The sequence below is a fragment of the Stegostoma tigrinum genome, chromosome 2 (genome assembly GCF_030684315.1).
Source record: "Stegostoma tigrinum isolate sSteTig4 chromosome 2, sSteTig4.hap1, whole genome shotgun sequence".
NCBI classification, from domain to species: Eukaryota; Metazoa; Chordata; class Chondrichthyes; order Orectolobiformes; family Stegostomatidae; genus Stegostoma; species Stegostoma tigrinum.
Window position 1 is genome coordinate 100540868 of NC_081355.1, and position 14026 is coordinate 100554893.

General features: G+C 38.4%; 1 protein-coding gene across 9 annotated transcripts in view; it reads left to right on the forward strand.

Annotated features, from left to right (window-relative positions):
* tpk1 (thiamin pyrophosphokinase 1) overlaps positions 1 to 14026 on the forward strand; it is a 330085-nt gene that overhangs the window by 128614 nt on the left and 187445 nt on the right. For all 9 annotated transcript variants that reach the window (XM_048554379.2, XM_048554344.2, XM_048554361.2 and 6 more), the window contains one exon: positions 5977 to 6049. In XM_048554379.2, the coding sequence (XP_048410336.1) occupies positions 5977 to 6049 (73 nt within the window). The remainder of the gene's footprint in view (positions 1 to 5976; positions 6050 to 14026) is intronic.

Below are 14026 nucleotides of genomic sequence, written 5' to 3' on the forward strand. Positions count from 1 at the left end.
CAGGCCTGTGACTCTTCATTAGAACTGGGAGAAGATGGAAATTTTTAGGAATAGTTTGAGGTGACAAGTGGCATTGGGCTGGATGATAGACAAAATGGCAAAAAAGATTTCTTGGTGTAAGGCCAACAAAGAATGATAATGGGAAACTAAAGAAATAAAAGACTTACTGAGAGGAGAACAGGATCTCAAATAAATGAGGGAAAATAAATCAAGAAAAGATAATTGAAACAAAATGGGAACAGCAATTACTGAATTTAAATTGTTGGACTCAATACTGCAGAATTTGGCTGATCTGGTTGTGACCTTAGCTCCGCGGTCCTGTCTGCACTCCATAACCATTGACCTCCCATTCTGTCTCTTGCCCTAGAAAGGACGAAAAAGTCAGTGAGGGCAAAACCGAGAATTAAAAATAACTGACAACTGAAGGTTCACAGTCATGCTTGTAAACTGAAGCATTCACCCAATCTGCATTAGGTCTGCACCACATTGTAATTAACACCATTTTATACTAAATTAAAAGGCATACAAGTTAGCTATTTCTATATACTTCTATGAGAAATATATTCATTAATTCTTATAGAAAATTAGCAGCTGCTGTGAATCAGTTCTGGGAAGGTTGTGCCTAGCAAGAGATGTCTTTGAAAATGGAATCGCAATGTAAAATATACATCACACTGTTATTTTTACCTTCTTTATGATTATCTAACCTGATTTATCAATTTTAGTTGTAAATTGAATACCATAATATAAACATAAGAAAGGCACTTGAAGTATCACTTAGTTGTTGTGATATAGAAATGGGGCTAGGCATTTCTTTGTTTGTAAAAAAAAACAAAATCTGACACACATTTGACGTATGTAATTCCTGGAAGGTTTATTATTTATCTTTGTAGTCCAAGCTGTGATATTCCGCAATAACATCAAATGGGAGGAAACTGAATACCCTTACTTTTAAAATCATGGAAAAACCTCAGTTGACATCTTGAGGTGAAATTGCAGAACCTTGTCATTGGCATTAGCTACCAGTAATAAAAATGCCAAACTGGCAAAAATGAAATAAATCTTTTTTCTAACATGAAATCAGTTGCATGAGAAGATGAAGTGAATAATTTGTTTACAGTTGAAAGCTTGTTCTTTCACATGCAGCTTTTTTGAAATCAGCAGCCTAGCATGAGCTGTGAACTACATAGCAGTAATTCAGTCCCAGAAAGCCTGTATCATCATCTGTGTTTCTTCAGAAGAGACATGAGATTCATAAGCTGCAACTGTTTGTCAAACTATTTGTATGAAGCAAAGCTTCAAACAATATATATATTTATAATGGCGGTATGGAAGAGTTCAATTTCTTCTGGGGGGGGAAAAAGATCGCTGAGTTGACATAAAAGCAAAATTCAGTGCATGCTGGAAAAGCTCAGCAGATCTGGCAGCATCTGTGCAGAGAAATAAAGAGTTAACCCTTATGTTTGTAAGGAAGGGTCACTTGACCCATAATGTTATATCTGATTTTTCTCCACCGATGCTGCCAGGCCTACTGAACTTTTCCAGCAATTTCGTTTTTTTTTGTGTTGCTGACTTCACCATAGTTTATAAGTGCACTGTTCAACAATTGGGCAAAAATAAATTCACCAAACATTGGAAGGTTTATTGCCTATTTCCCCATTTTTTATTAATATGGTGTTTATTAGGCCCAAGATAATAATTGTTAATTTTGTAAATTAAGCTTGATTGAAATGAAGGTTGGGGCATTCTTTCCATGTGTTTTGGAAAACAATGACATTCAAAAATCATCGCAAGATCAGCAACACTCTACATAAACTCTCTCAAACATCATGTTGCCGAATTCTGCAAATCGGGTGAAAATTAGTAGAATGCGGAAGTGTTGAAATGGATTGAGCCTTAAGGAAATTATTTTAAGGGGCCTTTAAAATAACTTGAAGTTTCAGGGCACAAATATCATAATTTAAGTTGGAAATGTGACTTTTGAGGAATTTTTTTTAGTGTTAACTTGTTAGAGTTTTCAATTAGAGGAAACTGATACAACTAAACATTTTTAACCACAAGAGTTTCACCTTATTGAATAACTTCAGGTTATGATAATGAAACATATTACGGAAACAGGAAGCAAAGTTAATGTGAACAGGATGTGAAAGTTTACTGAAGCAGCAAAACCTGACGGCATTAGGTACAGAGCCGAAGAGTGGCAAGTAAGATTGCACAAGCAATGCAATGGTTATCTCCAGCAAGATACAGTTGAGCTGTCTCCCCTTGACACTCAACAGTATTACCATTCTGATTTCTGCCCCCATATCAATATCCTTTGGCCATAAGCTTGACTGTACCAGTGAAAGAAATACTGTAACTTGATAAGCGGGTTGGAGACTGGGAATTCTGTGGCGAATAACATACTTCAGACTCCACAAAGTCTGCCCAATATCTATAAAATCATGTCAGGATTGTGGTTGACTATCCTCCACTTGCCTGTGTGAGTACCCAAAAATATTTAAGAAGCTCAACACCATCCAGGGAGAAAACAGCTGCTTCATCGGCATCTGCCTGTCACCTTAGGCATGTCTTTCCTCTAGCAGCAATATATCCCATTTGCAAAATGCAGTATAGCAACTCATCAGAGATTCTTCAACGGTATGTTCAAAGTATGTGACATCTACCACCTGAAGGATAAGGGCAGCAGATATATATGGTAACACCACTTGTATGTTGTCTTGCAAGCCACGTAGCATCCTGACTTGGAAGTAAACTAACTTACTTTCTCTGTCACTGTGACAGAAACCCAGCACTCTCTTCCTAACAACATATAGACTTAAGTAGTTCAAGGATGCCTAGAAAGAAGGAAGAAAACAGTAGAAAGGCAGAGGAGCATTTGGAGAGTACCCAAGAGCTTGAGGCCTTAGGCATCTAGGCACCAACAGTTGTTGGTGGAGCAACTAAAATTAGAGGTACAAGGAACCAAAATTGAATGGAGGAAGTAAGAGTGGGGTGAGGACATAGAAGGATTGGAACGCAGGATGTGAATTTTGGTGAAAATTTGCTTGATTAGGATTTGATGGAGGTAGTGAGCACAAGGACTTGCATAGAGTTGTGACAGGCCTAGTAGAATTTTGCATGATCTCAAGTTTCCAGAGCGTAGACTTTGGGAGACAAGTAACACGTGTTGAAATAGTAACATGAGGTAAAGAAGGCTTGAACGAAATTTATAGCACCAGATGAGCTGAATAAGTGTTGAAGTTAGGTAACGCTCCAGAAATAAAAATGAATCATCCTAAAGATGGCCAAATATGAGATGGGAAGCATATCATCAGGATTAAATCTGACAACACAGTTGTGCACGCACTGGCTTACTGTCAGACAGTTGGCATAGGAAAGATGGAGTTGGTAGCTGAGGAACAGAATTTGAAATGGGACTAAGAATAATGGTTTCAGTCTTCCCACTATTTGAACAATATATCAGAGTCGCATACAGACAATTTAGCAATTGTGGACGAGTAGAGAAGGATGGTAGTGCAGTGGAGCTGGGTGTCATAAACATTTATGTGAAAACTAAAGGCATGTTTTGAGGATGCCACTGAGGGGCAAAATGTTGATGAGAAATAGGAGTAGGCTAGGTGTTGATCTGTGGGGTACACCAGAGTTAATGGTGAGGGGGCAGAAAGAGAAGCTATTGTAAGTGATTTTCTGTCTGATTGGATAAACAACTACGTGAGAGCATTTCCACAAGGCTAGATGAAAAGCGTTGGACAAGAATGGTGTGCTGAATAATATCAAAGCTTACATAAAAGTTGAAAAGAATGAGGTGGGATAATCTTTTTATTCATTCATGGGATGAGGGTATCACTGATGAGGCCAGCACTTAACTGCCCTCTGGGCAATTAAGAATAGGCAATAAGAGTCAACTGATTGCTGTGGGCCTGGAATCACACATAGGCTAGGTAAAGTCAGCAGTTTCTGGCTGTAATCGACAATAGTGAAATGTGTTTTTCTGCCATCAGGTCCTAATTCCACATTTTTATTGAATTCAAATCTGCCTGTGGCAGGATTCGAACCCGGGTCTCTTTAACATTACATGTGTCTCTGGATTAGTGATGATACCACTAGGCTGTCGCTTCCCCAATTTTATCTCTGTCGTAGTTATATAGGATGTCATTTGTGATATTATAGTCATGACAGGTGCAGAACCCTGATAGTAGCGATTTGAATGTGGATTAGTTCCATAAGAATTCTGATTGTTCTGAACTTCTTGTTGTAATTCCTGTGGAGACTAATAATAATGTTTGAATTCCAGTGATTGACTAGAAGGATTGGAAAGATTTTAAGTAATAAGACTTTTACTGTTACAAAATAGAAATAACACAGTTGAAACAGTGTAGTGGAAAGCATACTCTAAACTACAGAAGATGTCTAAAAGTTTTAATTTTGAAATGATTTGAAATCATGCTCCACTCTTGGACTTTACTCTGGCTCTTAAGTGGTCACTTCATTATCCAGGAACCGTTACAAATATGTTTTCAGCTTGTGGTGGCTACCTCATTTTTCTTTTCCTGGCCAGATTATTTTTGATCTCCGAAGTGATTTTGACAGTGAAGATCACCTGGAGATTCCTTCCTCTAATTAAAGCTAGGCCAGCCTTTCTGCCTTGTTTCTAGTCCCTCAACCTGGCATCCTACATCCAACATCCTTTTAATGCCACGCGTATTCCATTGTAGGAGTACAGTGAAATACTTTTACAATGTCTGTCTTCTTATGGCAACATCTTAGATGCTTGTACCTAAGTACAGTTCTTGGATACAGCAGAGGAGTAAAAGTAGTTGCATAATTACAGACTTGAAAATATATTTAAAATAGGAAAATATTAAGGGATTAATATTTACAGTGTTCTAAGTTAAGGATTGTTCCCTCACACCTCACAGCAGACACTGGCTGCGTCTAACTCATCTCTTTCTCAGTCTCTTGCAAAACAACTTCACCTGTGAGGTGCAGTGATATCTCTAGAAACCTGTAAACTGATCCTGCAATGCGTTCCTATGGATCTCTGCCTTCCAAAACCCATCACCATGGCCACATGAATCAGGTGGGCCTTGTATTCAGGTGGATATTGTCTAGACCTCCAGCTCCATTCTGTTCAATAGACGATTCAAAGTATAATCATTTATAACACCTGACATTCCTAACACTTCCCTTTTGGAAACTAATAATCTACCTATGGCACACATGCACTTAACTTTGTCCGCAGTGTGAATGTCTTGCTCTTCCTTAACATTAACACAACCCTGACCCCCTTTTAATCTTTAACAACTACATTATGCAATCTTGCTGTCAGTCACATTTCAGAATAAGCCTCATGAACCCTTCATTCCTTTATTTTACACTAACTTGAAGAGACAGACCCAAAAACGCGCTTCATATTTGTGATACTTCTAAAAAGTTCTCTGGACATCTGTCATCCATATGTAGGAAGAACATAGTCGAATTCTGAGTACAATAAAATATTTATGTTGAACTACTGTGGACAATGTATCTGTTTTTGCAAGTTGTTTAAATTGGACTACATGGTAATGAGTTGTTTTGTAATTGTAAAAATTTGCAAAGCAACTTGTTTGATGAATTGTTTCTTCTCTTCATGTTAATGTTAAAGGACATTTTGATTTTAAATTTAAAATCGCAATTCCTAACCTCTGTCTAGTTCACAGCAGCTGTAAGAAACCATTATTTCTTATTAAATGTCAAAAAATGTCTTGTTTGTGTAATTTTGACTTCAGTGTCTGAAGAAAATGTCACTTTAATCATTTAGGTGCCTGGTCACATTTTAGATTTGTTGAATTGAGCAGAAATATAAGTGGAAAATTCCAATTCTTCATAGAGCTGTCACCTTGAATTTAGTTTCTTACGCACTGGATTTGTACTTGTGTGGAAGAAAACTATCTGCTCATGTAAAGTGGCTGTTTCTGTTGTCTTTTCTTCTAGGTATCTGCCTCATTTCATCAGTGGCGATTTTGATTCGATTAAACCAGAAATAAAAGAATTTTACAAAGTCAAGGTAAAAAATAGCAACCTTTAGTTCATGTTAAAGTAGCTGACCATTTAACAATATTTATGTTGCTGTTTACTTTGAATCGGCTCTGAATGTTTTTAATTTGATCATGAATCCAGCTTGTCATTAATAAGATATTTGACTGGTTACCAAGATAGGAATGATCACTGTTAAAAGTTGGCAATCATTTATTGCATGTCTACTTTTTTAAAAAAAAAATCTTCTGACTTGGTTAATCATTATTACAAGGAACATGGTAGATGGAAGTTGGTGAAAAACATGTTTGAACAACTTACGATGCAGCTCTAACCGCTTATTTTTGGCTCTTCCGGCAAGCTGATGGTGGAGTAGGGCTTCCGAGGCCGGAGGCTGTCGCCTCCATCTACTTTCTGTTTGTACCTCTTAGTGAAGAGCTCAGTCACAGTGCCAGCAGTGAGTAGGCCCAACAGCACAGACATATGGAGGCATCAGAGGAGATGAGTTTGGGTTCCCAGCAGTGTCTGTGTCCAGCACAGATTCACAGAGGTGGCAGTGGGGACTGCATCTGCAGGTTGGGCCTAAAGCAGACTCTTGGCGACAGAGTTGAGTTTGGGCCGGTGCAGTCCCCAGCAGCATCAGTAGTGTTTGTATTGGTGACGTCCAGCAATGACTCATAGTGGCAAGGGTGTTGGTGGGTGTGAGGTAGTCCCAAAAAGTAGCAACTTTCGTTCAAGCAGCGGCAGTGTAGTGAAGGGGACTCATACCTGGCCACCAGGCTCATGGCCCATGATGGAGTTCTTAACAAGAAGTGCTGTAGAGTTGGACGCTTTATTTCTTCATTTTGCTGCGTTTATATTCTATGTTTTGTTTTATTTTTCTGTGCTTTAGGATGGTGCTGGAGAGTGGTGATACTACACGGTACTTTTCACTGTATTTTGTAAAAAGATACATGTGACAATAATTAGATCAAATCAAATCCTAAATGTTGCTTTGCTATGAACAAAATCTGAAGATGTGCAGTCAAACAGCTATGCATCATTATCAATATTTTATGCACTTGACCTTTTGCAAATGACGGGATGTATTTGTGTTAAATTCACAAAATTGTATTGAGAGAAATCCACTTTTCAGATGCCACATTTTAGTAAAATTGGATTTCGTGTACTCATATGATGGAATTATAAAATTGAAAAAGCCCATTTGTTGTAACAGAAGCTGCAAGATCAGGCTAAAAGATGTGACGTGAAAAGTTAACACAAATGCAGAAAATTGCAGAAAACAAATTGAAAACTAGGGTGCACCCTTAAACAGAAAACCTTGTATGTTTGATATAAGAAGGCCATCTCAAACATTCCTGGCCAAACAAACATCACAGATTCCAACTCCACATGGAGTTAACAGTGATTTTATGTAGCCCTCTGAGAATCAAGTAAGTTGTACAATGCTTTGTTTTAATTATTATCAAAATCAAAATTGTTTACTTTCAGTTTGTAGAAAACCATGATAAATCCCTCATAAATCTTTTTAATACATTTTTGGCACTGTTTACATTACAAGGTAGAGGAGAGGAGTGCGCAGTGATCAGCAAATTTGTATTTCATCTCCCAAGAGATCTCCTTTTCCTGCAGCATTCACATAAATGCCTCCTTTCCCTAGCTGCTATTAGTGCTGAAGAAGGACTCAAAACCTTAACTCTGTTTTCTGTGTATAAATTGTGCCAGACCTGTTGACTTTCTCCAATATCTTCTGTTTGTGTTTACCTCCGTTTGTATATTGGTATGCGGACTTTCAATATCCATTGTAGAAAGTATAGCATTGTCAGGGGTACAATGCTCAGTGAATTAACAACTACTTAAAAAACTAATCCAGGACTTTTATAGGACTAGGGTGCTGATGTTCTGAGGGGTTCCAATATTTGCCTCATTAAAGCATGAATGAGCATGTGAAGAATTGCATCAGTGTGGAGATTTTTTAAAAAATACTCAAGTACAAAATATATGTCAGTTAAACCATTTGTTATCTGATCATTAGCTTGAAGCTGCACAATTAGTTTACTTGTTTTCCATTTGCTGCATTGTTGACTGGTTTATCAGCACTTACTTTAAACAGGCATTTTGAAGGGAAATAAACATAAATTTACAGAACACAACTGAAGAATGCTGGACGGTATAAATTGTTTGCAATTTAGTTTTAAAGAAAGGGATTGCAGAAATGAGAGCCATTTTCAGTAAATTGTTTTATCCCAAGTAGCTGAAATTTTCATGAGGATGAGAAGTGGGTAGCCTCATGGTAATGTCACTGGACAAATAACTGAGGGATCCATTCCAACCCTCTAAGGGCATAAGTTCAAATCTCACCATTACAACCGGTCTGATTTAAACTAATAAAATCAATGAATAAAATCTGGTCTTGAAAGCTACCGTCAGTAAGTATCATCAAATTAACATAAAAAATCTTGTTTAGTTCCTTTCGAGTTTAAAAAATTGTCATCCTTACCTGGTCTAGAAAATGTGTGACTCCAGACTTACGTTGTAGTTGACTCTCAAATGCCCTGAGAAATGTCCTCACAAGCTGTCCAGTTCAAGAGCAATTAGGAATAGCTAAAAATGACTGGTCTTGCTAGTGACACCCACACCCAAGAGTGAATCAATAATTTGATTTTGGAAATGAATGAAGGGACTTTTATTTATAATAATTTAAAAAATTGATTTATCAGTTCTAAGTTAGAAGATTTAATACACACAACCATTAGTATTTGTATCACCTTATATAAGTAAAGAAGGAAACTCTCTGCAAAAGAAGTTTGACACAACCACAGAAAGTATTGTGAATACATAACTGCATCACCTACAGGAGTCAGTGAGAATGAAAAAGGAGCCCTAGAAAACCATAAAAAAGGAACCCCATAAAAATAACAGTCCTGGAGAAAATGTTAAGTACAGCCCTTGCAAAAACAAAATATTGCTTTTGATCCTCTTTAGCTTTAAACTTTACTGCAAAGGATACTGTTTGTTGTTCATCCTTAGTTGCGCCGAGATGATGATAGTGGGCTTGTTTGAACTGCTGAGCCCTGGTTTGATAAAACTCAAGTCCCTTCGGAAATCAGTTAAGAGGCAGGCATGTGGATTGGGGTCACATATAGGCCAGAGTAGGTAATGATGGAAGTCTTTGTTCCCTAATGGACATTGTGCCCGCTATGTTTTTGCAGTTCTGAGTGCTTCATGATTTCTTGTCCTCCTAATAACTCTCTTGCTTAGATAATAAAATGTGAGGCTGGATGAACACAGCAGGCCAAGCAGCATCTCAGGAGCACAAAAGCTTTTGTGCTCCTGAGATGCTGCTTGGCCTGCTGTGTTCATCCAGCCTCACATTTTATTATCTTGGAATTCTCCAGCATCTGCAGTTCCCATTATCTCTGATACTATTTTAACTCTCTTTCTTAGCTTTTGTTTTTGAATTAACTGCACAGAGGTCAGTATCCCATCCCTAAGTCACTCTTTATTTAGTTGTGCACAGTACGCTGGCTGTGCCAGCCAGCTTGGGGTCAGTCCCTGAACTGAGGAGATTCAAAATCCCCTGTTTATATATTTTTTAAAAAAATTTTGTTCAACATTACCACCACCAGGAAAACACCCATGTGGCCAGTGAACCAGTAACAAGCATTACTCGTTCTGAGCTTTGCTTCTGTGGAAAAAGTGAAAGGGAGGATAGAGATCAAATCAAAATAGAGTTGGAGGGGAAAATAAAGCGCTCCACCCCCTGTGGAGCCCCACCTTTCCCTAAAGGCATCGAGAGTGATGATGGACACATATATACTCCTTTTCCAGGGACACCCGAGCTCAAACATAGCCACGGAAAAGGAGTAAGCGGTCAGCGAAAATGACACCCTTCACGGCACGCTGCCTGGACCTGTTAATGATCGGAGATAGTAAGAACAGCCAATGCTGGAGTCTGAGAAAGGGTCCTGACCCTTAATAAACACACTGTGTTATCGGTTAATGATCAGCTTGGCTGGGCCCAGGTGCAGACCAATGAGGAGATCCACCAACATCCCCTGTTTGTATATTATTGTAAGATTCTAATCTCCTGCTTAGTTTTATTTTCTCTTTTTTTCCCAAATGCCTACCCTACTACCATAGAGCAGTAACCCAGCACCCTTGTGCGTACACAGGAGCGAGACACTGTTTTTAAAACAAAACCAGGTGTGCAAATAAATTTATTAACATACCACCCCCAGGAAACACACCCATTTGACTAAAGAACCAGTAGCAAGCATAGCCACTCGGGCAATGCCTATGCGAACAAAAATGTGAAGCGGGTGGAGGGCTAGGGATCAAATCAAAATGGAATTGGAAAGGGAGATAAAGCACTCCACACCTCTCCCAAAATGTATCGAGAGTATTGGTGGGCACCATGTGCTCCTTCTGCAGGGACACCTGGCCACAAGCATAGCCACGGAAAAGGGGCAGGCAGTCAGCCATAATGATCCCCTCCACAGCCCGCTGCCTGGACCTATTAGTGGCCAGCATGGGCAGGCCCATGAGCTGACCCACGTGGAGATCCTCCAATATTCCCTGTTTATGTATAAATATTTTTCTTTCTTTTTTTTTTATTTCCAGACACCAGTAGTGCTTATATTCCCCAGCACCCTTGTTAAATGTGTATGAGTGTGAGACACGTTTTTTAAAAAAAACTAGGTGCGCAAATAGCTTGATTAACATACCACTACCAGGAGGAGCACCCATGTGATTAAAGAAGCAGTAGCAAGCATAGCCCCTCAGGACAAAGCCTACATGAAAGAAGCAGACCTTTTCTTGAACAGTTGTAGACCAATGCTGTTGTTCCTGCCAAGATCTTATTCGGTGGGAATTTGCACTATCCTGAAGCAATGACATAGGAGGACCAGTGTTCTATCTGCATCAAGGTGATATGTAATAGGAGGGAAGGTTGGAGGCCATTGTGTCCCTATGATCTTGTTTTTCTGAATTTTCTTGATGGTAGAGAGGATGAAGAAGCTGCTGAAGTGCAACCCTGCATTGAAGTTGATTTGACAATTGGAACTAAAATTTAGCCAGACTGATGATATGACTCATCTGCCTTACACATGGTGAACAATAAGTTATTGTTGTTGTTCTGCTTGAAGTACCAGCCTAACTGATTAATGTCTCCTGAGGCTTTTTCAATCTGCTGCATTGCAGTCTACAGCACAGTAGAGCTGGCACTGCTGCCGTTTGTCGCTCAAACTCAACTGTTTATTCATACGCAGATTATGTTCCAACCAAGACTCCTCCATTAACCATTATCTTTGTGAGAATGTGGTGTACTCTGAGATGATTCAAACAGAAATACAAACTAATCTTTTATCATTCAATTCAACTTTTTAATTACCGCCCCCATATATTTCTTTTGCACTTCTGGTCTGAAGAAGTCAAATTGGACTTGAAACATTTACCGTCTTTCTCTGTCTACAGATGCTGATTGACCTGATGATTTTTTTTTCATTACCTTTTTCTTTTCATACTGCAAATGTTGGGGATTTGAAATATCATTTTATTTTGGATAATTTCTGTCATAAATGGAGTTATATAACTCTCTTTTCCAAAATTACTCACTTTTACCGACTTGTCTAGATATAATCAAAGACTCCCTGGCTCTACAAAGACATTCAGAAATGATTCACTTATTGTTTAAGATTTTTTTTCAATTCACTCCACTTTATAATATCAGCACAGATTAGCTTTTAATTGTAATTAGCTCCAAACTTGAATTGCATTTATCTTGGTGTTGCTTATCAGTTTGCAATCGGACATAGTTTTTCTACAGTTAACGTCTTAATTCCTAGTACTAAAAATTGTGCAAAGGTACATAAGATCAAAATAAATAAAATTAGGCCATTCACCCCATTGAATCTGTTCCGCCATTCAGTCATGGTTGATATGTTTCTCAACCTCATTCTCTTGCCTTCTCCATGTGACCCTTGATCCCCTTACTGATCAAGAACCTATCTATCTCTGTGTTAAGTAGACTTGAAGACTTGGCATTCACAGCCCTCTGCTGTAATGAGTACCACAGCATCACCAACCTTTTTGGTTGAAGAAGTTCCACCTCAACTCAGTTCTAAAGGGTTATCTCTTCAGCCCAAGGTTGTGACCCTGGGTCCTTTTCTCTCCGACTAATGTGAACATCTTTGTTATGTCCACTCCATCCAGGCCTTTTAGTATGCTGCAATAAGGTTCGGGTTCATTTCAATGAGATCCCCCTTGTTGTTCTAAACTCTATTGAGTATAGACCCAAAGTCCTCAATCTATACTAGAAGTGTCATGTAAGCCATTTTCCAGTCCCCTGGGACCCTCTCTGACTACCAATACCTCTACAATCTCTGCAGCTATCTCCTTCAGAACTCTGGGATGTAGTCCATTCAGTCTGGGTGATTTCCCAACCTTAAGACATTTCAGCTTCAGATCCCAAAGAAATTGGTAACAGCAAACACCCAGCAGCAGTTATTTATAGGTTGCAATTTATGCTATTTGCCAGAGCTCATCCTTCCCCTAATGTTTGCTATAACTTCTGCCTATGTGTTTCATTTATATGATAAATAGAAACGTATTTTTAAAACTAGCAATCTTGAGTAAAAATCTGAATTTGTGTCCCTAACACAGGCTGAAAAATATGATGGTAGTTCAAACTGTATAGTATAACTCATATCCCATCACTTGTGTTTTTATATATATTTTGTAAGCAGCAATAAGCATAAGTCTAAATGAAATTCTACTAGACATTGCAGTTTCTTTCAAGATTTGCTATCTTCAAGGCTCCTTTGCTGCAGCAATGAATCACATCTCAAAAAATGTCGACTCTCACTGTTCAAATTATTACAATGTGCCGTTTAGTGCATTAATTAAGAATGTACTTGTGAAGGAATAGAAGAAATGAGACCTTGTCTGCAAAGCTGAATATATTGTACAAAGGAGAAGCACAAAAATAATATTCAACAATCTATACTCGTACATAATTTGATATTTTCTTTTGATCAGCATCTGTCTTTGAATGCCTTGTGAAGGACATAAGAATGTCAGATGGAATTACAGCAAACAGAATGAACTATTCCGAGGAAGATATTGTGTTTCGTGTATTTGTGTTATTGCAGTCAGCAGCTAATTGACTTTGAGTCTGAATGCAATCATGTTCATGCAAACATGAGAAAATGTTTTTTGGACATCTCTTCTCCTCATCTTGTTAATTGTTGTTAGGCCAGATAAAAACTCAAAAAAAAAACCATGAAAAATAGGAGTAGGAGAAGACTATATTGTTCATTGTGTCTGTTGCATCATTCAATATGATTACAGCTGATCTCAATCCTTGATATTATTCTACTGCCATGTCCCCATATCCCTTGATTCTTCGAGATACTGAATATCTACTTGCATGTATTGAACGATGAACAAGTACACCTCTTGGATAGAGAATTACCAAGATACAATCTTTTGAGTCAAGAAATGTCTCCTCATCTTAGTCTAAAATGATTGTTAGTACACCTTGAAGCTGTGTCCCAATGTATTTGATACCCCAGCCATAGAAATGTGTTTTAGCATCTATTCTGTTCAGCCCTTCAAGAATATTGAATTTTTGAATGAGATCACCTCTCGTTCTTCTCACCTTTGTAGAATATAGATACAGTGTACTCGGCCTCTCCTCATCAGATAATTCTACAATCCTAGGGGCCAATCTAGTGAACCTTCACTATGCTGCTTCTGTTGAATTGAATTGAATTAGATTTATTGTCAAATGTACTAATTTGAGTACAGGCAAAAGCTTATGATCACCACTTACAGCACCATCTTAGGTACAGAGTACCTCGGTACTATCCATTGTCGCAGAGCAGAGAAATGAAGAAAAGTTACATTTCAGCTATACGTGGTACAACCATAGGTCAGAAAAATAAGAGTTAAAAAGAGAAACGTCACGGTCTCCCTCCAGGGATTCTCCAAAGACCCTGCAATGGGC